The sequence below is a fragment of the Meles meles genome, chromosome 18 (assembly GCF_922984935.1).
Source record: "Meles meles chromosome 18, mMelMel3.1 paternal haplotype, whole genome shotgun sequence".
NCBI classification, from domain to species: domain Eukaryota; kingdom Metazoa; phylum Chordata; class Mammalia; order Carnivora; family Mustelidae; genus Meles; species Meles meles.
The window spans coordinates 43890353-43917698 of NC_060083.1; the positions used below are offsets into that span (position 1 = coordinate 43890353).

Genomic DNA, 27346 nt, shown 5'->3' on the forward strand with positions numbered 1-27346 from the left:
CAGCCTGTTTCTCGCTCTCACCCCTCCAACCCACTGTCATTTCTCCTGACTCTGTGCTCAGTCTCCTGTCCTCATGTCTTTGCTGCTCCCACTGCCAGGAAATCCCAGATGCCTTCCATGATTTCCATCGAACACCCCCTTATTTGAAGGGTGACTCAAATGTCCCCCACTACCTCCGCAGGCTCTCTGAACCCACTGAGACTCCCACGCACATGCGCCCTCTGCTGCCACCATTGCTTGTCTGTTTCCGCACGGGAAGACGAGAATGTGGGGCATCTCTATCCCCAGGGCCATGAGCAAAGCCTGCCAGAAAGCAGACCCTTAGGAAGCTTTGGTGATGGAATGAACAAAGAAGGCCCCAAGTATCTAGCCCACAAGGAGTGCTCCCGTTCCTTCTAGAGACCAGGACTGCATTTGGACACGTTTTGCACAGCTTCATGGTACTAGTAATTATGGGGAGCGGGGGGTCAACAACAGAATTTCTCAAATCTTTCCCACGTGTCTTGGGTGTTACCTAATTTCTCTATATATGTTACCCATGTCTCTATATGTGCACAGATGTCTTTGGATCTAGTATAGGATTTAGGATTCCATCTACATATTTCCTACCTAGTTATTTTATCTTGTTGAGTGTTTCTTTTTAGCCAACTTACATGCTTTTTAGATGCGGCTGTGTAGACATGTTTTCGAGTTCTTTTTAGTGTAAGATTTACTTTATTTTGGGGCACCTGGGTGGCTCAGTGGGTTAAGCCACTGTCTTCGGGCTCAGGTCATGATCTCAGGGTCCTGGGATCGAGTCCCGCATCGGGCTCTCTGCTCAGCAGGGAGCCTGCTTCCCTTCCTCTCTCTGTGTGCCTCTCTGCCTACTTGTGATCTCTCTCTGTCAAATAAATAAAAAAATCTTAAAAAAAAAAAGATGAACTTTAAAAAAAAAGATTTACTTCTTTTTCATGTTTTTAAATTAATTTTTTTAAAGATTTTATTTATTTATTTGACAGAGAGAGAGATCACAAGTAGGCAGAGAGGCTGGCAGAGGGAGAGAGGGAAGCAGGCTCCCCGCTCAGCAGAGAGCCCGACACAGGCCTCGATCCCAGGACCCTGAGATCATGACCTGAGCCAAAAGCAGAGGCTTAACCCACTGAGCCAACAGGCGCTCCTTTATTTTTTTTTTTTTTAAGATTTTATTTATTTGACAGACAAAGATCACAAGTCGGCAGAGAGGCAGGCAGAGAGAGAGAGAGGATGAAGCAGGCTCTCCGTGGAACAGAGCGCCTGATGTGGGGCTGGATCCCAGGACCCTGGGATCATGACCTGAGCCGAAGGCAGAGGCTTTAACCCACTGAGTCACCCAGGCGCCCCCCTAAATACATTTTTAATAATGTTTTTAAATTGACAGATTGTATTTCTAACAGTACTTTTAGGGTCACAAATGATAGCTAATTTTGGATTTTGGTAACTTATTTTTGTTTTGTTTTGTTTTGTTTTTTAAGTAATCTCTATGCCCACCATGGAGCTCAAACTAACAACTCCGAGATCAGCCCTCACGTGCTCTACCAACTGAGCTAGCCAGGTGCCTCCTGAGAACTTGATATTGAAATCCCACTGTAGGGGCCAAGGGCAGGCTGTTCCAAGATGGGCCACTTGGGCATAAAGATTATTTCCAGGTAGAAGGAATCAAAACTCAGCAGATGCAAGAAAAGCTCTTGGCCTCCCCTTCAGCTACCGAAATTTGCATTGGAAAGAAGAGCCTGTGCCCGGAAGAGGGCTATTAACAGACTGCCCTTTACCTGCATAATTGGGCAACCTTGTTCTTCCAAAGCTCTCCTTTCACCTTCCTGCTAGTGAGCTTCCTCCCCTTTGAATCCGCAGACCCTTCCCGGATCAGCTTCCCATTGCCTCATCATCTTTGGAAGTTCATGTCTGTGTGGATTCCCCCTAGGTAGACCTATTAAATTTGACTTTCTTCTGTTAATCTGTCTCATGTCAACTTGACTCTAAGCCCAGCTGGCAGGATGTAGGGCAAAGGAAGGTCTTCTGCCCAACACCACCTTGTCGGATTCTGCCCCTCATTCTCGCTCTTTGCCATTTCTGGGGGGCGCTTGGTGCTGCCTCCCTTGTCTTCAGTGTGACGCCTGCCACTGTGATAGGACAGTGTCAGTCTCCATTGGTACTGGTGACACCGAGGTGGTGTCACCACGCCCCTGTGGTGTGTGGCAGACACCAAGAGACTGGCCCAGACCACCAGGGCTGGGCTTCCTGTTCCGTGGGCCTGCCTCTCAGGTCTGCCCACACCCCCTAAGCCTGCACTCCCCCTTCTGGTCGGCTCCTTCACTGAAACCCAGGCATTCTGCTGCCTCCCTCGAATAAGCCTAGCTAGGTGGAGGAGGCTAGCCGGGGAGACTAGTTCCACATCACAGCAGACACGACAGATCAACCCCGTCTTCCACGCCTCCTTCCTTTCTTACCATCAGGACCCTGATTTGGGTGCCTGGGTGGCTGAGTCATTAAGTGTCTGCCTTGGGCTCAGGTCATGATCCTAGGTCTTGGGATGGAGGCCCACACTGGGGTCCCTGCTCAGCGGGAAGCCTGCTTCCCCCTCTCCCACTCCCCCTGCTTGCTGTCTTGCTCCCTCTCTTGCTGTCTATGTCAAATAAATAAATTTCCCAACTTCCCTTGCAGCAAGGTAGGGTCATGGGACAGCTTCCTGCTAGTGTCCCTGGGGGTAGATATCCCTTCTGGAAAACAGAAAGGCAAAACTCCTCTGGGAAGCCTTTAGCCTTTCCCCCTTCCTCCTGCCTGGATTCACTGTGCTCTCATTCTGCCTTCATGTGCAGTAGGCGGAGCAAGCATTATCCCCACTTCACAGAGGAAGCAACTGAGGTTCAGAGACATCCACTGTTTTTTTTTTTTTCAAGGTTATGAGGCTCAGTTAGCTCCTACTGGGCAACTGGAAGTGTCAACTCACTTCCTCAGCTAGCTTAACTTTCCCTTTTTGTCCAGGCTGCCAGGAAGCTCAGCACCTCCTGTGAAGCTCAACCATGGCTGGCCCCTCCCATCCTCGTCCTCATCGCCTCTTGCGAAACTTGAAGACAACCATTTCTTGGAAGAGTCCTCCCCTGGAAAGCATGGGGTCAGTCAGTTTACCCTTCCTTGGCTCCTGTACCTCTCTCCACCCTGCTCTGGACAGCAGTGAGGTACATGGATGGGTTCTCTGGTTTCTGCTTGGGTTTGGCCAACAAAGATCACTGGTGGGAGGAGAGCACCTCATCCAGGGGTCCATCCCCAAGAAGCACTCCCTGCCTTCTGGCCTGAGGCCACTGTAATTAGCCCAGGATGCTGCCCTCTCCCTTGTTTGTTCCTCCCTCTGCCTAGGTCTCTGTAAACTGTCCCTTCACCAAATTCTCAAATGACCCTAGTTGTGTGGATCTTGCCAGGGCCCCATCATGCCCTGAATGTCCCCCCAGATTCATATGTTGAAGTCCTAGGCCCCAAAGCGATATTTAGAGGTGGATCCCTTGGGATGTAATTAGGTTTCGATGAGGCTATGAGGCTGGGGCCCTGGGACGGAAGTGGTGTCCTTCTAAGAGGGAGACATCCCTCACTGAGCTTGCACCGAGAACGCAGTGAGAGGTGGCGGTCTGCAGGCCAAGGAGCGGGCTTTCTCCAGGTGTGGATTCTGCTGGGACCTTGACCTTAGACTTCTAGCCCCCAGAACTGTGAGAAATAAATGCCTGACGTTCAAGCGCCCAGCCTTTGGCATTCTGTTACAGCAGCCCAAGCAGAAGACGGCCCCCAAACACAGAGTGCAGAGGAAGGGCTTTGCTGAAAATCCTTGTGATTCTGAGAACTCTGTCCTGTCCCCTCTCCTTGGCAGAGTTCGGCTTAGCACCCAGCACCCCTTGCCTGCACCCCACACCTCCCTCTCCACTGTGCTCCCTGCGCCTGTCCCCGCCCACCCGTGCCAGTGCCAGAAATCCTGTGCGGACGCAGCCATGGCCTCCCTGCACAGCCTGACCTCAGGCAGGTGAGGAAATGACACAGTGGTGGGCCCCCAGGTGCCCCAGGTCCTCAGGCTTGGCAGGCGCCTTGCAGCTGGCCCGCCCTGGGAAGGGGGATGGGAGATGTGCGTGGGGAACCGTCACGTGAGCAGGCAGTCACGACAACGGGGTTGGGGAAATGACGGCGTGCACAGGGCATTACGGAACAGAGAAGGGCCACCACCTTGGCCTGGCTGGGAGCAGTGGGAGGTCACGGAGGAAGTGTTCCCAGAGGGAGGTCTAGCAGGGGAAGGCATCCTGCAGAAAGATCACGAGGCAAGAGCCGGCAAGGAGGATGCTGGCTGAGGAGACAGGAGGGAGGGGCAGGGGTTGGGGTGGCCCACCCCAGACCACAAAGGAGCCTGGACGCCAAGCCATAGGCCACAGGGAAAGTTCCGCCCAAGAGAAATCCAGCACGTGTATGCTAAGGCTGGGCGGGGCAGGGCTGGAAGCTGAGGCCAGCCAGGAGGTCACCCCTTGGACAGACACCAGAGACCTGGTGTCCCTGAAGGGGGGACTCATGCCCAGCCATCTCTTCAGCCCTCCCATCCCCAAAGGTTCCAAGGTTCCAAGCTGGAGGCCTCTTGAGTGTGTGTGAATTGAATTAAAGCTACTCCAGATCCTTCACCGCTCCTTTCTCCCTGACTCCCCTCTCTGTGTCTTTGCTGCACACAAGGTAGCCAGGAGTGCACATGGGGCCCAGCCAAGGAGGCACCAGGCCGCTCGGGAACCCCCCAAATCCCCATCCCACCCCCACCAACCCCCCCGCCCCCCTGTACAGCCTCCATTAGATCTGTGTGTTAGTTTTATTTTCTTTGCTTTGGTCTATACAAAAAAACCAATAACCAAAAACATAAAGCAAGAATAATAAAACTCTCTGCTGGGACCTCCCCCAGCCCCCCACACCCATGTGCAGGAGGTGGTGGTGGGTTTGAAACAGGAAGGGGAAGAGAAAGCCCCCCCACCGCACACCAGAGGGGTCAGCCAAGAGCACTTCTCAGGAGTCAGCTAGGGCAGCTGTGGGTGGGAAGGGGCGTGAGGGAACCACCCCCAGGGCTCCCGGGAGGGGGCCGAAGGCAGCTGAGCATCCTGGAGAGAGGCACAGCAGTGCCCCGGAGTAGGGGGACTCACTCTCTGCGCCTCTGTCCCATCTCTGTGGTCTGTCCCTGAACTTTTCCAAACAAGCTTTGGATTCTGGACTTTGGGCCTTGATCCTGGGTCCTGGACACCCCAGGGGCTCAGAACAGCTGGTAGGCTGGAGTTCGGTGAGACAGTCAGGCCCAAAGAAGGAACCAAAGCGCTGTGTGGCCAGGCCCCGCTGGAGTCAGGCTACCCGAGGTGGGGGTGGGGGTGGGGGGTGACTGCTGGGGGAGGGAAGAGCGTGGGTGATTGAGTCTAAAGCTTTAGTGCCAGGGCCACAGAGGTGGGGAGGGGGTGTTGGGCCCTAGACCCACAGCCCAAGACAGAAAAGCAGGAGCAGATCACCATCCCAAGAAAGACCCTACAGAGGACCTCTGGAGGCGTGGGGTTCGGCGAGAAGTCACGGCCCTGCTCCCCGGGGCTCAGGCACTTTTCTGTCCGCCCCTTCACCTGCACGGAGAGCCTCTCAGATGAGGAATCGCACCTGGCAGGGGGGTGGGGCAGACACAGAGGGGTCAGGGCAGGCCTGTGGCCCCTAGGAGCTTGTCACCCAGCCACTACCCACAGGAGGGACGGGACTCCCTGCCCCAGCAAGATAAGGGACCAAGGCAGGCTAAGGCACAGCCCTTCCTTGGGGGAAGCTCAATAGCAAAAGGCCCCACACTCGAACCCTGCCAAAAAGAGCCAGGGTTTCAGAGGAAACATGACAGGCCTCTGTGAGAAGGTTCTAGAGGGCAAGAAAAGCGTGTCTCAACAGCCCATGGGCATGAGGGAGGGCTGCGAAGCGGGAAGGCGCCATACCGGAGTGGGGCCTGCTAGGCCAGCACGTGGTCCCCCGCGGGGTATGGGGGCCTCAGGCCATCGCTGTAGGCGTCGATGGGATAGTCCGGGTCTATATCCATGTGCATATCCAGGGGGTCCAGGGGCACGTCGCTTGAGTACATGGGGCGGTAGGTGGCATCCATGTCTGGGGAAGAGAAGGCAAGAGGACCTTCTACGGTCTGTAGACCACCCTGCTGGACAGCCCTCAGTCCATCTCCAGTGGGCCTGACCCCTCTCCAACCTCCCACATCAGGGGGCCTAGACAGGAGTGTGTGTGGACACTACACAGAAGCTGCCGCGGATCCTTCGGCCTTGGAGACACAGTGCCTCTCATTGCTCACATCCACAGAGAACCCACACCTCAGGCTCCCGCTGGTCTCTGAGGAACTCTGCACACACTTACCATCTGCGTAGGGTTCATTGATGGGGATCATGCTCTGGGCCTAAGGAAAGAGACAGAGAAACATTGGGGGAGGGGAGAAGGGTAGACAACGTAGGCTCTGGGCTGGGGGTGGGCAGCTAGAGAAGGTGCTAGAAAAGGGGCCAGGGAAAAGCAAAGACCTCTCGAAAGAAGAGAAGATGAAACAGGGTTACACAGTGCCCCAAGGGACTCCTCTCCTCAGGCATCCCCCCCTAGGGTGGAAGGGCCCACCATTCATGCTTGGGGAAACCCACAGAACTAGAACAGCCCTGGGGACAGCAGTGCACGGGACAATATGAGAGCAGGTACCAGGGGCTCACCCACCCCTCAGAAACAGACAGTTTGTCCTACTACTCCCATCTGCTAGAAATTGTCATCAGTGATCCAATTATAAAATAAAAATCCATGAAGTTGATAGTGTAGTAGAAGCCCCCTTAAAATTGCTGTCCTTAATAGAAAATAAAAAAAAAAAAAAAAAAAAATTGCTGTCCTTGTGCAGTGCGCAACTTGCACAACCATATGTTGCAGTCCAGCCCACGATACTCACAGCCTCCCAGGCAGCTGGGTCATGCTTGAAGAGGGAGTTGGTGAGCTCTACAGACACACGCTTACGGTAATCTGGGTTCTTGTCCTCGGAGATGCGGAACAGGACAGCAGCAGCGTAGGTGGCTGAGCAGAGAGGAAAGGAAAAACCAGCTCAGGCACCTGCCTCCACCCTGGCTGAAGGACCAAGACCCAGCCCTCCTCTGCCACCCCATCACCCAGAGCACGCCTCTCACCGGTGCCCTCGTTGCGGGAGTGCAGGAGCTCCATGAGTGGAGCCGAGGCCCCCTCAGCATCAATAGCGTCAGCTGCCTCCTTGTCCTGGGCTAGTTCACACAGGACCCCAGCGGCCACACGCTGGATGTTCTCCACTGATGAGTACAGGAGCTGGGGAGAGGGTGCATGGGATGGGGAAGGGGTGCAGGTGGGTGAGGTGTGAGGTGGGTGGGCAGCCAGTCTCCCAATCCTGTCCATCTCCGCCTCTTTTCTGGATTTTTTTTTTAAGATTTTATTTATTTATTTGACAGAGTAAGACACAGTGAGAGAGGGAACACAAGCAGGGAGAGTGGGAGGGAGAAGCAGGCTTCCCGCTGAGCAGGGAGCCCAAAGCGGGGCTCGATCCAAGAGCCCTGGGATCATGATCTGAGCAGACGGCAGACGCTTAACGACTGAGCCACCCAGGTGCACCGCCCCCTTTTCTGGATTTAACACAATCTCCTACCAGAAAGTGTAGAAAAGTCTAAGAAAAGTATAAAGAAACAGGAAAGAAAATCAGCCATAATTCCCCACCCTCTGTTAATACACCGATGTATTTACATCGGGTTTTTTTATCGTAATCCTGTTTTATTTATTTATATATATATATTTTTCTTTTTTTTTTCTTTTAAGATTTTATTGATTTGACAAAGAGAGAGACAGCTAGAGAGGGAACACAAGCAGGAGGAGTGGCCTACCCGCTGAGCAGGGAGCCCGATGCGGGGCTCGATCCCTGGACCCTGAGATCACGACCTGAGCCGAAGGCAGATGCTTTAACGACTGAGTCACCCAGGTGCCCCTATATATATAAATTTTGATTCCTGCTTTTATTTATTTATTTTTTAGCATTTTCTTTTTAAAGATTTTATTTTTGGGTACCTAGGTGGCTCAGGCGATGGCACCATCTGAAACTCTAGTAATTAAACAGAAAAATTCCAAAAGCAAAAAATTCTTCAACCTCATTGTATACAGCCATATGATAAAACGAATTCATTCTTTTTTAACCATTCCCTTATCACTGGCCATTCATTTTGTTTTCACTTATTGTAAGTAGCACACTGTGATTGTTGGCTGTAGGTACATATTTCTGCCATATTTTAAATAATGTTAAAATGATTTCATAAGAAGAAAATCCCAGGTGAGGGGCTCGATCCCAGAACCCTGAGATCATGACCTGAGCTGAAATCAAGTGTTGGAGGCTTGACCAACTGAGCCACCCAGGAGCCTCAGACATGAGTATCTCCAAGGTTCTCCATCCGGATGGCAGAATTGCCTTCTGGGGAGGGTTGGCCATCTTCCCTTCTCCCTGGCGGGGTCTGGGGCTGTGTATTTCATCACATCTTCGCCACCCCAGGGCGAAGCCCAGGGCCCTCCCTTTCCTCCCACCCCAATTTCACAGTGGAAAATGGAATCTCACTGGAAGCATCAGCTTCATTCCTCTAAACTCCTGGGGTTGAGCACTGCTTGTTATGAGAGACCTGGGGATTGCTTCGGCCTCTGCCTGTCTAACCACTGGGGTCCCGTCTTAGGGAGCTTTTGTATACGAAGGATATCAAACTCTTGCCTATTGTGACACTTGCAAACATTTTCCGAGTGTGCTACTGACTTTTTCATGCTTTTTAGGCTATTTCTGACATACAGATGATTTTAATGCTTATGCGGTTGAATCTGGAGGTAATTTTTCTTATTCATGATCTCTTTCCTTTTCTTTTTTTATTTATTTTAAGACTTTATTTATTTATTTGAGAAAGAAAGAGAATGCACACAAGCAGGGGAGTGGGAGAAGAAAAAGCAGGCTCGATGATGCTTTATTCCAGGACCCCAGGACCATGACCTGAGCCAAAGCCAGACGTTTAACCGACTGAGCCACCCAGGTGTCCCTCTTCCCTTGGTTTTGAGCCTGGAAAGCCTCTATGCAGGGATATGCTAAGCGCTCACTCCTGGTGTGGCCACTTTTTCCACACTCCTCCAAAGACCTCTTGCTGCCTGGCCCAGACCCACCAAACCCATGGCTGCCAAGCTCCCCCTTTCCGTCAGGGGGTGAGCAGGGGTTGGAGGGTCCTCTCCTATCCACTTGCCCCAGACTCACCTGTACAAACAGGGGGATGGTGTTGAGTCGGAAGATCTCCATGCGGTTCATGGGATCCCGGGCGAGGATATGCAGGGCTCCAGTGCAGCCCTCCACAATCTCCTCCATCCTCACACCGTCCTGCGCAAGAGGAAGCACCGGGACGTGGCAAACGATGGTCCTTGGACCTGGCCACACGCCCCCACCATGATAATCCAACAAACCTCACAGACCCCCGGAGACTGCCTCAGTGACAACTTGCCTCCCCGCTTATACACACGCACACGCATACATTCACCAACAGGACAACCCGACTCCCGCAGAAGGCTGGCTCACCGTGTAGGGCTGCTGTGTGCCTGCAGCCACGTGGCGCTGGGCATCCTGGTGAGCCTTGACCAGCAGCTGGACCAAGCGGGGGATAACCGCTGCCTCCTGCAGCGGAGCGTGGTTTGCGGGACACAGGGCCAGATTCCTGATCAGGCCGATGGTCGCCTGAAAGAACAATGACAATGATAGGGACATTTCTTGGGCGTCTGGAGAATCCCAACTTCCCCGCATCATCTCCCCCTTCCCTTGCCATCTCTCTGTGCCCCAGGCCAGACACAGACATGCTGGAAGATCTCCAGACCATGAGACCACTCCCAGCCCATGTCCTTTATTCCTTTGGATCTGTGGGTTCGCACGTCTAATAGCCCCAGCTAAAATGATACCCTATTCCAGAACATTCTACTAGCCCCATGCCTTGACCTTCACCCTTGTCCCTTCTCTCAACAGCCTCCCTTCCCCCAGAACACCTGCTTTTCTGATTAAGTCCCAAACCATGATTATCAGGGAGTCCTTGCTATGGCTGACCCCAAAGCTTCCTGCTTTAGTGATACGCATACTGCAGTCAATCCCCAGCAAGGCAGCTCTGGAAAGAGGCCTCTTCCCCGGGGCACCCCATCTCCCAGGGACCACTCTGGCCTCCCAGAGTCCCTCATCTCATCTGACCCTCAAAAAAAGCAGCCAGGAGGGCAGGGACAAAAGTCGTGAGAGATGAGGATGTGAACACAAGATAGATGGCCTGCCACGGTCACCTGTCAGTGAGCTGTTAGGTCAAACCCTCCCCTACCTCCGACTTGCAGTAGGGACCAACCCCAAGGAGGGACCACATGGTTTGTTTGTTTGTTCTTTCCTCACTATGGATGGTTAAAATTCAATGTATAACTCCGTAGACTCATTCTTATTTGTCCTGTCAGACTGTTGAAAATTTTACCAGTGGGAGCCCCACCAGCTCCCTCTTCTGTACCCAGGCAGCCCCCTTCACACCCTTAACTCCCTACGGCAGATGCTAACTGCCCCCCCCAAAACCCTTTCTGTTTGTTGTCTTGTTAGTATCCCCCCTGAATTTTAGCAGGACACATGGCCTTCGGACCCACGACACTTGGCTAGCCTCCTTGTATCTAGACGGTGTGATTAAGACCTGAAGTGTGAGAGGAAGTGATGTGTTCCACGGACCAGCAACACCCTCTGGGAACCTGTTAGAAATGCAGCATCTTGAGCCCACCCCAACCTATGGACTCAGGGCCTCTCTGTCACAGCAGCCTAGACCCATCCAGCATCTAAGCCTGCCCACAGAGAGCTCCTTCCCCTCGCCCAGCCCCCACTGCGGCCCCCCACGGCACCTTCACCAGCGGCCACTGGTTGGGCTGGTTGAGCAGCTTGACGATGGCCGGGATGCCGTAGTTGAGGCGCACGGAGTTCTGGGCCATCTCGGCCTCGGGGGTGGCGGCTGGTGAGGTGGCGCAGGGCGCAGACGGCAGGCTCCGTGATGTCGTCCTTGTCGCCGGCACGCAGGATGGCATGGATGAGAGCCTCCACACCGCTGTTCTGGGTCACCAGCGTCTTGTTCTTGCTGTTGTTGCACGTCAGGTTGGACAGAGTGCCCGTGGCGCAGGTGAGGACATTGACGTCGTCCACGCTCAGCTGGTTCACGAGAATCTTCAGCACGCTCTCCAGGCCCTCCTGTGGGTTGTGGGTGAGATAGCGGAGAGGGAGGGAGATGCGTACTCCCAGAAGTCTCCCCAAATCTGTCCCACGGGAGCAAGATGGCCTGACAGGGTCTAAAACCCACTCAGCTGATAGTCAACGGTCAGAGACTTATCCCTGTGCCGCTGCTGACGACACCCCAGGAGAAGGGGTTACTCGCCCACCAGGCCACCACCGCTCAGAGCGGCCGAGGGGCTCGCCCACACAGCCACAGCCGGCAGGGCAGCTGTGAACTCTGGCCTGTCTCTAAGTGCCCCTGCCCCTCTGAGTCCTCAAACCCACGCAGGGCCGGGAGGAAAGTGCAGAGGTGGCCACATGCTTCAGGGGCCCAGGTGGCCTGCTCTTCCCAGCCTCTCATCTTTCTGAGCCTTTGTGTTGCCCCCTCGGGGGTCCCCAGACCAAATCCAGTTTCAGGGACCATCACTGACCCAGAAGCCTCACTCCTCCCAGGGGGAGCCCCAAGGGCCTTGTGAGAAGAGGAAGACTCCAGGCTCTGGGATGACACCGCTGAGTCCCAGCTCTGCCATTTACCAGCTATGACCGAGGGCCATTACATAATTCCCTGGACCCCTCTTTCTTCGCCTGATCACCTGGGTCCCCTATCCCACCTCTAGCTGTTGAAAGGGGTTAGTTAGCAAACCAAGGCCCACAAGTGCTCAGCCGGGTCCAGCATGTGGCCGGGGCTGAATAAACTGCCTGTTGACGGGGGTGTGGGGGCCTCTTCAGAATGGTAGTCGGGCTGGAAGGAGGGATCAGCAGTCTTGTTCTAAAACCACATTTTTCCTTAAACTGTGTGTTTAGCCACCAGAGCTCCCACGTCTCCTGGTACATCACTTCTGCTCCTCACAGGGTCTAGGTCGAAACTGTTTCCCAGGGACCACCTGAACTCAGTTTAGGAACATCAGCCCCTAGAGCCTGAAGCCAAAGGGATGAGGATTTCAGGGTGTTTCCAGCCTCAGCCACAACACGCAAGATTTTGGGCCTCAGGCTCCCCACGGCTCCTAAGGGTAGAGTCCCAGACGGGAGCCTGTGTGCGGCAAGAGGGGAGGACGAGCTGGCTGGGGAGGTGGGCCCGGGCCCAATCGCCCCCCTCACCTGTTTGGTGGCCACATCCGAGAGGTTGCGCAGGGTCCAGAGGCAGTTCTGCACGAGGCGGGGGCTGTTGCTTGTCAGGTGTTTGCCCAAGGCCTGCATGCCACCTGGGGCAAGGGACAGGGAGCATGTCAGTCACAGGGAGCACAGCTCACCAAGCCTGGCTGCTGGACAAGTCATTCCCCTCCACCCCCCGCCACCATCCCGGCCCTCCTGGCCACACGCGCCACCCTTGCAGGCCACACTCACCAGCCTCCACAATGGCAGGCTTATTGCTGGGACACACGGACAGCACCTTGAGCACACGGCTGGTGGTCCAGAGCAGCTTCTCGTAACTGTAGTTACGCATGATCTGCACGAGGGCCTGGGGTCCTCCGTTGGCCAGGATAATGAGCTTAGGGGGAGACAGTGGAGAGTGAGTGGGAGACAGACAGGAAACAGGACAAGGAACAAGGAAAGGAGAGGGAACGACAGGCTGTCACTACTGAACTTCAGCGAAAATGTGAATCGCTTCTGTGACTACTAAAAACGCCAAAAAGTTTGAAAAAAGGGTAATACACAATGCTGACAAGGGTAAAGTCAAACTGTATTAACAGACACCACCACCAACAACAATGCTGGAAGTAATACAATCCTTCCAGAAGGCGTTTGGCAATCTGGGTAAAAGCCCACAAGTATTAAAAACCTGCAGCTCCACTGATGAAAAAATTGTCCACTCTTTGGGAAAAGCCACGTGCCCAAAGCTGCTCATTACAGCACTGTTCATAAAGGCAAAAAATCCAGAGCAATCTAAATGCCCTCCCTAAGAAGGTGGTCTGGGGGCCCCACTTCATGAAAGGTTATTTGCCAGGACAGAGGGTGATTTTAAGGATACGGGGGGGGGGGGGATTTTAAAATACGCAGAAAACAGATGCAACGCTGTACATTTGCCACGACTATAACCACGCACAAATGAGCCCACGGGATGGCCTTGCTGGAAGCACATGGAGATAGCAGTGGTTGCTGAGGACGGTGACTTTTTTATCCTTTTCCTTATCCTCAAAATATTCAGTTCTACGATGAAAGATGTCCAGCTGCGTATACTCATATTTAACCGAAAAAGGGTAAGGACTAGGGCCAGAAGTTGCTGCTGGGCAGAAGTCGGTGCCCTGGGGGACTGTGAGGGGGTGCTAGGGGCGGGGCTGGAGGCGGGGCGCAGCGCACCTTGCTCTCCTGGTTGCCATAAGCCAGCAACTGCAGGCAGTCCGTGGTGATGGCCAGGAACTTGGGGTTGTTCTTGTTGAGCAGGGGCACCATCTTCTGCAGCCCGTCGGCCAGGCGCACCGCCATCTTGGCGCCCTCCTGGTACAGCAGCAGGTTGTGCAGCGTGGTGATGGCGTAGAACAGAACCGACTCCACGGGGGAACTGGGATGATGGGCAAGGGGTTAACGTGAGTCGGGTCCCCAGGGGCCTGGCGTGAATGTGGGCTACCTCCCGGACGAAGCCTTCCCCATACCAACACCCCTGTGGAAATAGCCCTTGACTTAAAATCTCATCATTCCTTAAGCCTCGCCCCCACTCTTAGCGAGAGCACACTCATCTCCCCGCTGGGACCATGACTCCTCCTCCTCCTGGGCTCGTAGCCCAGGGCTGAGCACACAGTAGGTCTACTACCACATGGGAGGCCATGTGCTACAGAGGTCCTGGGAGGGGGGGGGGGGTCAGTGTATCTCCAATCTCAAGGAACTCACAGCCTGGAATGGACATAAGGAGAAAGACCAAGGGACCTTGCAAGGCTGGGAAAAATATGGAAGGCAAAGAACTCTGTTGTTCCCTCTGCCCTAGATAGTCTTCCCTTCATTGACAAGGGCCAAACCCTGTTCATCTGTCAACACCCTGCTGCTAGCGTGCACAGCTGCTCAGAGTGCTCTCGAACCTACACCATATTCTGGGAACTAACGTGCTCGCTCCTTACGTGCCCGTCTCCCCCGCTCAGCTATGAGGAGCTGAGCTCCAGGACTAGGCACGGGGTTGCACCTGGCACACAGTAGGTCCTCAATAAATGTTGTATGGAAGCCCAAAGGAGGGGAGGCCCTGGGATCCCACAGTAGGTAGGGGTGGGTACCTGAGCATGCGGACCAGGGCAGGGATGCCGCCTGACTTAAAGATGGCCAGCAGCCCCTCACGGTGATGGGAGAGGTTGTGCAGGATGCTGGTGGTGCAGCGGGCCGTGTCCAGGTCACTGGTGTTCTGCATGGTGCGTACCACAGCTGCCACCAGCTGGGGCGAGCCCATCAGCGCCCGCCGCGATGCCTCTTTCTTGGACAGCTGGTTCACAATCATGGCTGCCTTGGTCACTACCACCTGAGCGGGAGGGGGAGGGATGGGCAAAAGTGAGCAGGTGGGCTGGGCCAGTTGTCACGGAGAGATGGAGAGGTCCAGTGGCTCCCTCCACAAAGTTCAGAGGGACCCAGCTCAGACTCTCCCCTCCCTGCTGATGGGGCCCGTGGTAAGGCTATTCCCTGCAGACCCCTGACCTCTCCGCTCTCTGTCCCGCCCCCACCCCAGCCAGGCCCCTCACGGACCGGGTCCTCATCGTTGAGCAGTTTGGTGAGTTCAGGCAGGGCTCGGGTGGCCAGCTCGGCGTCATCCTGGTAGTTGATGAGATGTACAATGGCTGACTTGAGCAGCTGGGACGGCTCGGCCAGCCGCTGCAGGTTGGTGCTCTGGCCCTCCACTTGGGTGGCCAGCAACAGCGAGCTGTCTTCCGCCGTCACACCAGGACACATGGCCTCCCGCACTCGCTTGGCTCTGGCCGTCGTGGACATCTGGTACTCCAGATCGCCTGGGGGGTGGGCCGTGGGCAGGGACTGAGCCATACAAGGTGCATTGTGGGGGGACACTGGGGAGCAGGGCAGGCCTTGTAGACAGGCCACCTGTGTCCTTGGGACTGATCCCGACCAAGGCCCCAGTTACACCCCTCACGTGGTTCTGCCACTAACCGGGGCGGTTAAGTCAGCCGTAAAATCGGGTGCCACCTGGTCTGCCCATCGTAGGGAATCCTTAGGGGAATTATACACTAGTTGTAAATCCCTCTGAAAAGAAGGGATCACTACATCACTACAAACCTGTTCGTGAATGTTACTATTCATGGGAATATTTAACATCTTTTGAGTACTCACTATGTGCTTAGCAGTGAATTAAAAGCTTTTCTTATATTTTCTCATTTATCTTGTAATAACCCTATGAGATAAGTACCATTATCAGCTCCATTTTACACACGGGCAAACTGAGGCACAGAGAGATTCTAGGAGCTCAAGCTGGGGTCTGAACTCAGCCTGACTCCAGAGCCCAAACCCCAACTCTATACCCCTCCCTTAACAATCAGGTTGGGGTAGCAGGAGACAACCTAGGTCTCCTTTCAACCCTGAAATCTCATGATTCTAATTACATCCTCATCATCTCCAAAAGAGGCAAGTCTCCCATTACAGAGGCAAGCAAAGAGAGGCCCAGAGGGCCACCCAGTATCATACAGATCAGAGGGAAAGGTGGGAGTGTGGGTTTCAGAAAGCAAGAGGAGGGTTCTCAGCTCAGACTCCGGGCTCCACCCCCTGGGTGAGTCCAGGAGTCCTACAAGTAGGTGCCCAAGCTTCCCAGGCAGCCCTGCCCTGGCAGGTGTCCAGATGCCCCGGGGAGAGAGGCGGACATTCCACCCTCCAATTATTCAGGAAGGAGGAGATACCCACAGAGCTTTCCCACCTGAACGTTGTACTTTGAGCTATTAACACAATGGCAGGCCCCCGCCCACTATCAGGAAGGAGAGTCCTGAATGCCGAGACTGAAGCTCCGCAGGGCCTCCTCTTGTCCCAGCCCACCCCGCACCTGTCCCAGCACCCACAGCTCAATGTTCGGGGCCCTGGAGGCACCCGTGGACAGCGGTCCTAGGGCCCACATACTCCTCTCCCCTGGAGAGGCCAGCGCCCCAGCCGGAAGCCCCAGGCCCGGGAGCCAGCGGCTGGGTCGTCTTGCCACCACCTGGCCTCAGCCTACCTGCGGGTCTCCTCCTACCCTCAATGGGATCCCTGCCTCCCCATCAAACTTGAGGCTCCTAGAGCAAAAGCACCATCTTCCCCAACAGACCAGGGGTCCCCTGAGGGCAATAGTGATGGCTCGAGGGCCAGGACCATGCCTTCCAACTGGCAGGAAAGGTCTTCACTTCCCCCGCCCTACTAGAGGTTCAGGGAAGAGGAATCCATCTTCCTCTCAGATGGGGGAACCCCAAAGTAGCTGTGCCTCCTCCCTCAGACAGGAGCCCCCCAACCAAGTCTGCCTCCTTCTGCTGCGCCCTCCCTCCAGGGCCCAGGCTGTTTCTCTGCTGAAGCATTTCTGTGGAATAGTTTCCATGCAAGAGTCCCCAGGGATCCTGACCTTGGCTCTGGGGCACCTGGGTGTAGGTGGTGGTCTTCTTCAGCGTGTACTGACGCCCGCAGGCCTCATCCTCTTCCATGATGCCCTTGCTACTGACCGAGGGCACACAGGTGTTGGCACCCGAGTGGATGCCAGAGTCATAGGTGTATGTCTGCTGCCACTCAGTCACCTTGATGGGTTGTTCGATCAAGTTCATCACTTCCATGGCGGCTGCTGGGGACACAGGAATGGCAGGAAAATCAGAGGTCTCCAGGGAGGCATCCCATGACCTGGTGCAGCCCCGCAGCTCCAGCCCATCCTCAGGCCCATGGACGGACTGCCCACAATGGGATACCCAAGGGTGAGTCCTGGGCTTAGATCTCCAACCTCCAGCCCAGGGTGGGGTGAGCCCCATGGGCAGTGGGGCAGCAAAGAGCCAGAGGCCCCAACCCAGCCCTGAGCTCACTCACCTCGATGTCCCTGCCCAACACTCCCAGAGCAAAAGGTACACTGGGCCTCCAGCAGCTTCTGGGGTCCCGCAGACCCACCCCCGTGCACTGGGGCTCCCTGGGAAAGTCTCTGATGAGGTACCTACACCCCAAGCATTGAACAGGAAACTGGGTGGGGCAGGGAGGCAGTCAAACGGGTTTCTCCGCAGAGCCCTGGAGGCCACTGGGAGCCGTCAAAGTCTCCTTTGGAGACTCCACGATCTCAGGACCTTTCCTGAAGATGGGGTGGGCTCACAAGTGACCCCAGAGGCCCAAGTCCTGAGATCCCTGTCTCTCCAGCACCCCAGCTCCTAGAAACCTTTTCCAGAATTCCAAGCCCCAATGACCAGTTCCATTATCAGCTACACACTACTGGGCCAATTCACCTCTCCGTAGAGCCCAACCCTCATTTGCAAAACGGGGTACCACGTCCCTCACAGGCTCTCGTAGGGCAGATTTGTAAAGGACCCAGCTCAGTGCTGGGCACATCGCAGGCGCTCAGTGTTGGTGGCCGTGGCCATGCTCGTGGCCGTGCCTGTGCCATGTAGCAACACCACCTCTTCCTCAGGGGGGTTTTCTCACCTCCTGTCCTCCTAAAACCCAGACTAGGGATAAGGGATAGAGGAGGCCCTGGGGGGGGGGGGGGGCAGTCACTGCTATTCAGGCATCCCTCCCTCTCCCTGCAGAAACTTGGGGGCACTTGAGATTCATGAATTGCTGGGCCCTACTGTGGACCAGGGTAGTGAATTCTCTCCTGGTCTGCTGGGCTTCCCTGTCCGGGGAGCTGACCTCCAGAGTCTTGCCCCTGGGAGGAGAGGCACGGGAAGCTATGCTCCGGGGAGGGCCTCTACCCTCCTCCCCTGGCCAGAGCATTCTCGAATGCCATCATCCTCACGAGCATGTGCTCCCCCTTTATGGACAGGGAGCCCGAGGCTCCACCTGGGGAGGGGGCACAGAAAAGAAATGGCAGAGCTGGGACAGGGCAGAGCCGTGACAGACACCTGGGTTTGTGCCCTTTGCACACACAGTGTGGCATCAAATAGCAGACCCCAGGCCGGTCCACCCACGAAGGTAGACACGACGCAGCCCCTCACACCTACTGTCCCCTCCTGATGGGGGTCCAGGTGAGGCCCAGCGTGGTTCAGCAGGCTCAGCCTGGCCCCGCCCCAGGAACCAAGTCAGCAGGGTCCGTCCTCCCAGGGCTACCCTGGTGGTGGGTGGCTCGGGGAGGATGAATGATCCACAGGCCTCCCTGCCTTTTATGGCAACACGAGCTCCTTCCCTGCCTGCGAGCGAGCGCACCTGGAACAAGCAGAGGCAGGAGCCAAACCAGCTCCCAGCCACCTCCTTCCTCTCCTCCCTTCACCCCAAGTGACTCAGAGTTTCGAGATGATAAACAGAAGCAGGCCCAGCGCGCCCCAGACAGCAGGCTCCGTGCCACCAGCCGCATCCAGCTGCTTCCCAGGCACCAGCAGCCGCCCCCGGGGAGGAGCCCTGGGCCGTGCCAGTGCTACCGAAGGGAGGTAAAGCTCTAGAAGCTGCACGGATCCAGCCACTACGCCAGGCAGAGGGCTGAGGCCACAGCTGGGCCCAGAGCCTTGTCGTCAGATCTGCTCAGGGCAAACTGGAAATCTCCAGCCAGGATCAGTAAGAACACCGCATCTGAGCCAGGAAGAGCCCTCCCCAGTGGAGCGCCGCCTGCCCCCGGGGGGTTCTCAGCCCAGCCAGAGGGGCGCAGGCCTCACCCCAAACTTCAGGGCTCACACCTCCTCCTCTTGCCGGCCCCATAGCCACAGGGACCACCGAGGTCAAGGCTGGCCACAGGAGGGGACTTTTCCCAGCAGGCCCCTCAGCACCCCTGCCAACCCAGGCTTGGAGCCAAGAGGAGCTGAGGGCTGAGGGTTGGCAGCTGCCCAGGGAGAGACAGAGGCCATACAAAGGTCAAAGGGTCCACGGCGCGGGGGCGGGGAGGCCACACAGCTGCTTTTACTGTCAAATGAATTTCCTTCAAGCCTCAAAGCCACCTGGGGGGGGCATGTGTGGCGCCCAGTTTCCAGCTGAAAAGACAGAGAGACACCACCCTGAGAACAGGGCAGCGCTCTGCTCAGATCGGGGTTCGCCTCCAGCCCACTCACCGGGGCTGCTCCCCTGGCTCCTGACGGTCAAGGAGAGGGGGCCAGACACCAGTGTATGAGGGGGTGGCCAGGGCAAGGGAAGCATGGAGCCCCTTGCCAGCGGGCAGAGAGGCTGGGGAGGCCTAGGCCGCTCACAGCTGGAGGCCAAGCACTGGCTGCGACATCAGGACATCAGGAGTCCCAGGCCCTGGCCCTGGTCCCAGCTCAGCCACAAGCTCACTGGTGTCCTGAGACGATTCCTTGCCCTCCGTGCGTCATTGACAGGAAGCATGGCCCCGCTGATCTCAGAGGAACGGGGATCTCTAAGACTCGGGCTTCCCAGGACAGGCAAGAGAAGGCTGAGGGTGGGCCAGGGGAGACACAGCACACAGTTCAGGGAGGACACCCCCCCCCGCCCACACCGGAACGCTTCTCCAGGAATGGATCCCAGAGTGAGCTCCTCCTGCAGCAGGAAGGCCAGGAGTCAGACGTCAGGCAGTACTGTGAGGCCGCCCCACCTTTCTCCTCACGGGCTCACAGGAAAAACAAGGGAATTCTCTCACCAAGAAACAGAAGTGCTATTTTGGCAGTTCCCACAGTGCAGGGGGCCGCACCCAGCTTGGTCTCGCCCCTCTCCACCCCGGACCAGAGCAGGCCCTGCCACAGTGCCCCCGGACAGAGCCAGGGTGGAAGTGGGCAAGACAGGCGTGGGCCCCGCTCCCAAGCTCCAGCCACTCAGAGCCGGGCAGAGCCGGGCAGAGGGAGACACGGGGCGACGGCCTTCCTTTCTGAAGGGCATGGGAGGCCTTTGTTCAGCAGCTTGCTCTCCTGCAGGCCTGGGGCAACGCAGGGCGGCAAGCCAGCTCCGAGACCACAGGGTGGGGTGCCAACAGTACCGGGGACAGGAAGAGCAGCCTGGCCCTGGAGAAGGAGCGCCAAGGAACCTCCCCACGGAGGTCCACACTGGGTGGGAGGGTGCAGGTGAACTTTGGACATACCCTGCGCTCCACTCCTGCTTCCTCCCCAGCGTGGCCACCCCAGCGGGCTGCACCTGGGCACCCTAAGTCCCAGTGGGTCCCGGCACAGTGAGGTCCAGTCCTGACTTTCGAAGTAACCACCCCCCCACCCCCACGCACCGGGCAGGCTCAGTGGGAGGACCAGGAACTCTTGATCCTGGGGTTGTTGGGTGTAGCAATTGCTTAGAAATAAGATCTTTTTTTAAAAAACCGAATAAAAACAAAAACCCTGCCCCCAGAGCTACCTCAGGCCCCTGCCCCCTCCAGCACCTCTGTCAGTGCTGGGCACGGCTGGGCTGAGCAGCAAGATGCCAAGGTTCAAGGAAACACCTGGAAACATGGACAAGGATGGGCCCGCCCCGGCGGGGGCCTGCTGGAAGGAGGCTTAGACACACAGCATGAGGGAGCTTGAAGAGCAGGCAGGGCCCTCCAGAAGTTCCTCCGGCCAGCACCCTGTGGACACCGATCACAGCTCCGTGACAGAGGGAAAGGGCTTTGGGCAGAGCAGGAGAGCCTGGGAGTCAGGGGAAGGGATCCGTCCAGCCCTGCCAGTCACTGGCTGCGTGCCCTCGGGCAAGTCATCCGATTTCCTTAAGCCATCTGCAAAGTAGAGATGATCCAGCCACTCCTTTCTTCAGACTCCATGTCATGGATCTCACAAAGCCGTGACTGTGACCAGGAAAGCCCTCTCTCAACAGTAAAGGCCCAGGCCAGCTTTCTTCTATTAGCCGAGCGCAGACACGGCAGAGGAGAAGCCCAGCAGAACCAGGCCTGGCAAGGTGGCCAGCAGCCAGCCTGCTTTTTGGGAACCAGGACCAGGGAGGGTGTCTGTCTCCCAGCCCTAAGCCTAATACAATACAATATTGGGGGTGGGATGTGGCTGGGGAGGGAGAGTTATGTCCAGTCCAGGAGAGGCGACCCAGTGCTGCCCACCGCCCTCTCCTCACTCCCCTCTTCCCAGTCACATGGGCTGCCTCCTGCAGCCAGGGGTGGCCAGGCCAGTCAGGCCGGGACATTCCCCACATAGCAGTCCCCAGAGAGAAGCTGGGCTGAGCAGGGTCACCAGCCCCCACCCTTCCTGACTGTCTCTGACTCCAGTCCAGATCTGGCCAGCGGTCCCAAGAACTGACCGGAAAAGTAGAGACAGACGTGACTGCTTCCCTCTAGAGCCCTGTCTCCCCCATCAGGCTGAGGCTTCCCAAATAGGCCTCTCCCCTCAGACCGGTGGCTCCAGCAGGAAACACCCCCACAGACTAGAGGTTCCTGGACAGATTCTGTAGTCGCTCCTTTCAGAATGGTCATTCCGAGCAGGCAGAGACCGAAATGGGCACCACCTATGGCCAGGGCCCTGGGGACAGGAGAAGACAGAGGAGCCCATCCTCCTGGATGCTTCCAGAGGAAAACCCTCACTTCCGGTCTGGAGGACAGCCCAAGCTGCTGCCCAGGACTGGATGGGGGTGGGGGAGTCTCAGGTCAGGCCGTCCCAGCTGCTGTTTGTTTTCTTCCTTCTGGGCTCCTTCCCAAAGCAAACAAATCAGGGTGGGAAAATGAAGGGGACTTGGAGAGGGAAATGCAAGGCCAGGTGGCTCGACCCTCCGGGCTCCCCTGGAAGAGGGCTCCAGCTGGAGCTCCCGTCTCTGCTGGTGACCCTCTGCGGGCAAAAACCCAAACCGGTGGATCACCCCAAACCAGGGCTCCTGAGACTGGAAAAACACTGCAGCCAGCCTCAGGAAACAGCAAAAGGTTGACTTGTGTCAGTGAGGCCCCACACACCAGTGTCCCCAGGGGGCTGGGCAGCCCTGACCCCAGCTGGTATCCCCTCCTTAGAAGGTGGTCTCCCAAGGTTTCATTCTGCAGGGATCTGCCTGACCCTCTCCCAGGAAGTACAGGGAAGAACCAACCCTGAGTTCCCTGATTTGCTGGAGAAAACTAGGATTTGGATAAAGGTTTGGTTAAAATGTGTTATTGTATACAGAGCATGAGATCATCAAGGCAGAGGCTAAGAAAGAAGAAAAGAGAGGGGAAAAAATGTTAGTGGCGGGATTATGGAGTAGGATTACGGGTTGTTGTTTTTTTTTTCTTCTCTTGTAAACTTTTCTAAACTTTCAATTATTTTTTACAATTATCAGATATTACTTTTCCATTAAGAGAGAGGAGGAATCAGAGCCCAACCTCCTCCTCATCCCCAAATAAACATACTGATTGCCCAGCCCATCCCAACTCTGTCCCTGACCCTCAGCCCAGTGTCCCTACAGTGGAGAGAAGGCAAGGCCTGTGAACCTACATTCTGCAGGTCACAGAGAGCTGAGCTTCTTGTCCTGTGGGCCCCCAAAGGCTGAAGTGCCAGGAGGCTGAGCAAAGGACTTTCTCTTCAGGCCTGGGCAAGGAAGTTGCTAGAAATTGGGGCAGTCCATGCCCCTAGACCTCCATCAGATTCAACCATGTCCCAGGAGAGAGGCCTCAAAACGTCACTTGCAGGGACACAAAGCTGGGTGACCTGCCCCAGCCACACCTCTCTTTCTCTTTGTAGAGGGTCACTGGTCCGGCCAGCTCATGGATACCTATCCCTCTTACTGCCAGGACTCTCTACTCTCAGAAGATACCAGACTATGACTTTCCCCCAGGGACCCCAACAGACCTCAGACTGGCACCAAAGGTACTGAGTCCTGCCTGCACTCTCTCCTGGGCCACAGTGGTGCTCCTCCAGCTCCAGCAGACAGAGCCCTGCTTCCTCCTCTTCAGAGAAGAGTCACCTCTGACCTTCCATCTCTCCCTTTTACTCAGCAACACAAGATCTCATCTCTGACAGACAGGAAGTCCTTCCTCCTGTCCAGTTGCCATTCCTTCCCGAAGAACATCAGGAGTCCCAGTGGTTCCTGCGTCCCCAGGGGTGATGGCACCCTCTTTATAGCATCAGTCAGGACTGAGACCGTGGTCTTTCCTTCTCTGGCACATCAAGTCCCCTCAGCCTTCTCTTCTCCTGGATCAATAATCTCCATGCCCAAGGTCCCCTCTTGACCTCAAGGGATCCAAAAACCCAGTGCTGACAGGCTCAGTGCCTGGTGTGCACCCACACAGAGAGAGGCCCCATTTCCCAGGCCCATTCTGGTATCTGGAGCCCAGTTGGCAGAGGCGTCAAAACCAGGCGGCTCTGAGAGGACTGTGACACCAGCCCCTCCCTCCGGGACCAAGGCTCTGGCTGACCCCACCCCCATCCCCTAAAAGTGCCGCCGCCCCCCCCCCCCCCCCCCCCCCCCCGCTGAAAGAGGATGGCCAGCTCTTGGCCCCAGAGCAGCCAGGCAGTACTGACTGGCACAATCCTACAGCACCATGGCCCAGTCCTAAATCTCTCATTTCTCTCTTTTCCCCAGGGACCAGGCTGCCCTTGATCTTGGCCCAGCCCCCGCCCCCAGCAAAGCAGGAAGCCCCACTTCCTAGGCAGGGACAAGCCCAGAGCAGCCAGGATCTGGCCCAGCACAGACCAGGAGGCAGCAGCAGCTCTGACCCCTGCCCTCCTCTCTCCCCCACCAGCCTCCTCCGCACATGGCCACAGGCCCTGGCCTTGGGGACGGCCCCCTCCCCCAAACTAAAAACCAAGCCAGGGAGCTTTCAGAGGGCTGGAGGCTAGGACATGAGTCACCCCCTCCTGACCAACCTGCCCCCACCTTCACTACCCACACAAACCTTCCTGGGTCATTTAGAATTGTCTTCTCCCCAAAGTCCCAAGCAGAGGCTCTCCGAACAGAGTGACACGTTCAGAACAGAAGAACGAACAGTGGCACGTTCTTCCCAGAGCTGCGGTGGGTTGATGCGTGATAAGACGGGCTCTGGGCTTGGAACCAGAGGACCCAAAGGCTAGTCTTGGCAGCGGCTTGGGTCTCGCTCTGCAATCTCTGGCACTTTTCTTCACTTTCCTGAGTTTAAAGTTTCCTCATCCGCTGAATGGGGTAATGATACCTGCCTCTAGGGATTGTCCTAAGGAATGAGCGAGAACGCTCAAAGAAACCGCTTGTATCTGTAAAGTCCTCCCGAGCATTTTTAGTTACCATTTGTCAAGTACTATTGGGCGGCGGGTATTACTCCCATTTTGCAGAGGTCACTGAGGCTCAGAGAGATGAAGGGACCTCACCGAAGCCACACAAGTAATGAGTGACAGAGCTGAGACTCAAACCCAGCTCAGGCCACGCCCATTTCACTGTGCTCAGAACAGGCCCTTGGAAACATCTCTCACTGAACAGTCAATCACCCCATCTCATTCTCAGGCGGCCCTCTCTCCGCTACCCCTCACGGGGACCTGCCCCTCCAGCCTCCAGGAAGGGATCGTTCTACACATTGTTCCTACACATTCACGAAGCCTTGGCCCTGGCAGCCCCAACAAAGACTCCAGATGGAATGGGGGTGGGGCAAGGTGGAGAGAGGGTTTCTGTCACCCAAGCTAGTGCTTGATCTAGCAAGAAATGACTCATTGGGGGCGCCTGGGTGGCTCAGTGGGTTAAGCCTCTGCCTTCAGCTCAGGTCATGATCTCAGGGTCCTGGGATCGAGCCCCGTATCGGGCTCTCTGCTTGGCAGGGAGCCTGCTTCCTCCCCTCTCTGGCTGCTGCTCTGCCTACTTGTAATCTCTCTCTCTCTCTCTCTCAATCTGTAAAAAAAAAAAAAAAAGAAAAAAAAATTAAAAAAAAAAAAAAAAAAAAGAAATGACTCATTGGATCCTACTTTTCCCCTCCTACCTCCAGCCAGGAGAACCACCAGTTGCCACCAGGAACCTCCTCGCAATACTTCCTCACTATTATCTTTTGATCACAGCCACGAACCAGATTAGCTAAACTAATCATTTAACCAATGTAATTACCACGCCTTCCCCTCCTCCACTCTGGCACATGGAAGAGGGAAAACAGGTTATTTTTGCCCAAATTCCATGACCTTTTGGCTCCCCAGAGGTACACCACCAATTAAAGAAGGATGGGGTTCCCTCCTCCTCCTCCCCCTCCCCCAGGGCACTCCATGGGGATGGGTCTGAACCCTCCCCACTCCCCCAACTACAGCTTTGAAAGAAGTGGTAGGGTCCTCCCAACTGAGTTAGGCCAAGCAGCCCTGATTCCTTCCAATACTCCCTTCACCCCGGGACTGAGGGAGAGCCTGGCTCTTCCATTCCCCCAAGGAAGCTGGCATCCAAAATCCTGCAGAAAGATCACACTTCAGATTTTTAAAAAACCAGTGCTGAAAGCCTGGGGATCTCCAGCTCTGCCCAAGGAAGGGGCCCTCAGTAAACCAGAGGGCCCTCATGCCTCTTTCCTGAAACCTTGTCCCCATGCCTGTCCCACTCGCCCCACCCAACTCTCTCAGGAAGGGGAGGCTGGGAGACTGACTGCAAAAGCCTCCAGAAGGAATTGTACCTTCAAAATCCAGAAATCAAATGGCAACCAAACCCCAAGCTCCACACTTTTCGGCCTCAAAGACCATCCAGCTATATAACGTGGGGGATGGGGGAGAGTGGAAAAAAGGCCAGAACAATCGCTCCCCCCACCCTTGTTGGTTTGGCCGGGCCCTGCCCCACCCCCATTCCTGGGGAGGGGGCAAAGCTTGGGAGAGAGCCACTGGCGCGAGCCTCGAGCGAGGGGGTGTGGTGGTCCCCGGAGGCAGGAAGAGAAGGAAGAAGCTGCTTCCCCTTTGGTCCACGCCCCCCACCCCTGCCCCCACCTCGGGTCCCAGGGGCCCAGCAAACAGGATGGAAGTGGGGGCAGGGAGGACTGGGTCAGAGCGCAGGCACTGGCCGGGGCTCAGCCGTGCCGGCTGGTGGAGGGAGCTTTGCTCCAAGACTGACCCCCTAAGCCTGGGGGAAAACCCTTGGGCAAGGAGGCAGGAAAACCCGCAGAGAAATCTACCTTGAATACTTCCTCCTAGAAAGTTTGTTTGGGGTGATTTTTTTTTTTCGACAATAAGAGGTTAGTGAAGAAGAGTAGTCCTGTTCCCTGTCGACTCTCTGGTAGCAGCAGCTACTGGAAACTGGGCCAGGGAATTCTCCAACCAGCGACGACCCCTCCGCTCAGACCCCAGTCCGGGCCACGGGCGTCAGACACCAGCTGGCCGCGCAACCCCGGCCCTGCGCCAGTTCCGCTGTCATCCCATCCCACCTCCGATGGCAGAGCCCTAGCCCGGCACCCACCGGGGCGGAGGGAGGCGCGGCAGGTACTGTACGGACGAGGCGGGGAGCTGCAGGGCCGGGCCTCTGGACTCCGAGTGCTCACCTGCTCCGCAGGTGGGGCCCGCGTCGCTGGGAAAATGTGTGCTCGGCCCCCACGGTTGGGCAAGCCGGGCGCAGACAATAGGGCCCCACCCAAGCCTGGGGGAGTAGAGAGGGAGGGAAAGCGAGGATGACGCGTGAGGTGGGGTGAGGGTGGCCCCAAAGACACCAGCGGCAGCAAGTTTCCCGAACTGTACATTCCTGACTACAGAGTGAGCCCTGGGACGCAGAGGAGCAAGGCAAAGTCACCCTCGCAAGAGTCAGAGCGAGAGTCGGGGACGCCGCGTCGAGCGGGCTCCACGGGCCGCAGGTCAGGCGCGACCCCAGAGGCACCTGCCCTCATCCCTCCCTGCCCTTCGCGGATCTCCAGCTCACGCAGCCCCCAGCACCCTCGCCCGGAACCTCGCGCCCCCTGACTCGCCGCGCCCAAGCGCCCCAGCGCGCCCCCTGCCGCCGGTGCAGGGTGGCGCTCTCCGGCTCACTCCCTCACCTGCCCGGAGACGGCGGGGATCGACCTCTCCGCCGCTCGCCGCCCTTCCCTCGCCCCAGCGATCCCTGCCCCGATCGTCCGCACCTGCTTGTGGAGCCTGGCCGGGCTGGGTGTAGGGGTCGGGCCGGGCTGGGAGCCGGCGCGGGCAGCGAACTGAGCTCGGCGCGCTCGGGCGGCGGCTGCTCCGGACTCTGGCCAAGGCA

The 27346-nt window shown here is 56.5% G+C and overlaps 1 protein-coding gene across 1 annotated transcript; it reads right to left on the bottom strand.

Moving 5' to 3' along the window:
- Positions 1-4824: 4824 nt before the first annotated feature.
- On the bottom strand, positions 4825-27346 carry LOC123929534 (junction plakoglobin). Its single transcript, XM_045985334.1, is given in 16 exon segments — positions 4825-5661; positions 5979-6144; positions 6403-6442; positions 6968-7089; positions 7200-7350; positions 9308-9427; positions 9623-9778; positions 10951-11049; positions 11051-11290; positions 12410-12513; positions 12656-12800; positions 13610-13811; positions 14512-14750; positions 14972-15231; positions 16815-17027; positions 27144-27346. Coding segments are annotated over 14 exon segments (2235 nt in total). The 5' UTR covers positions 17020-17027; positions 27144-27346; the 3' UTR covers positions 4825-5661; positions 5979-5992.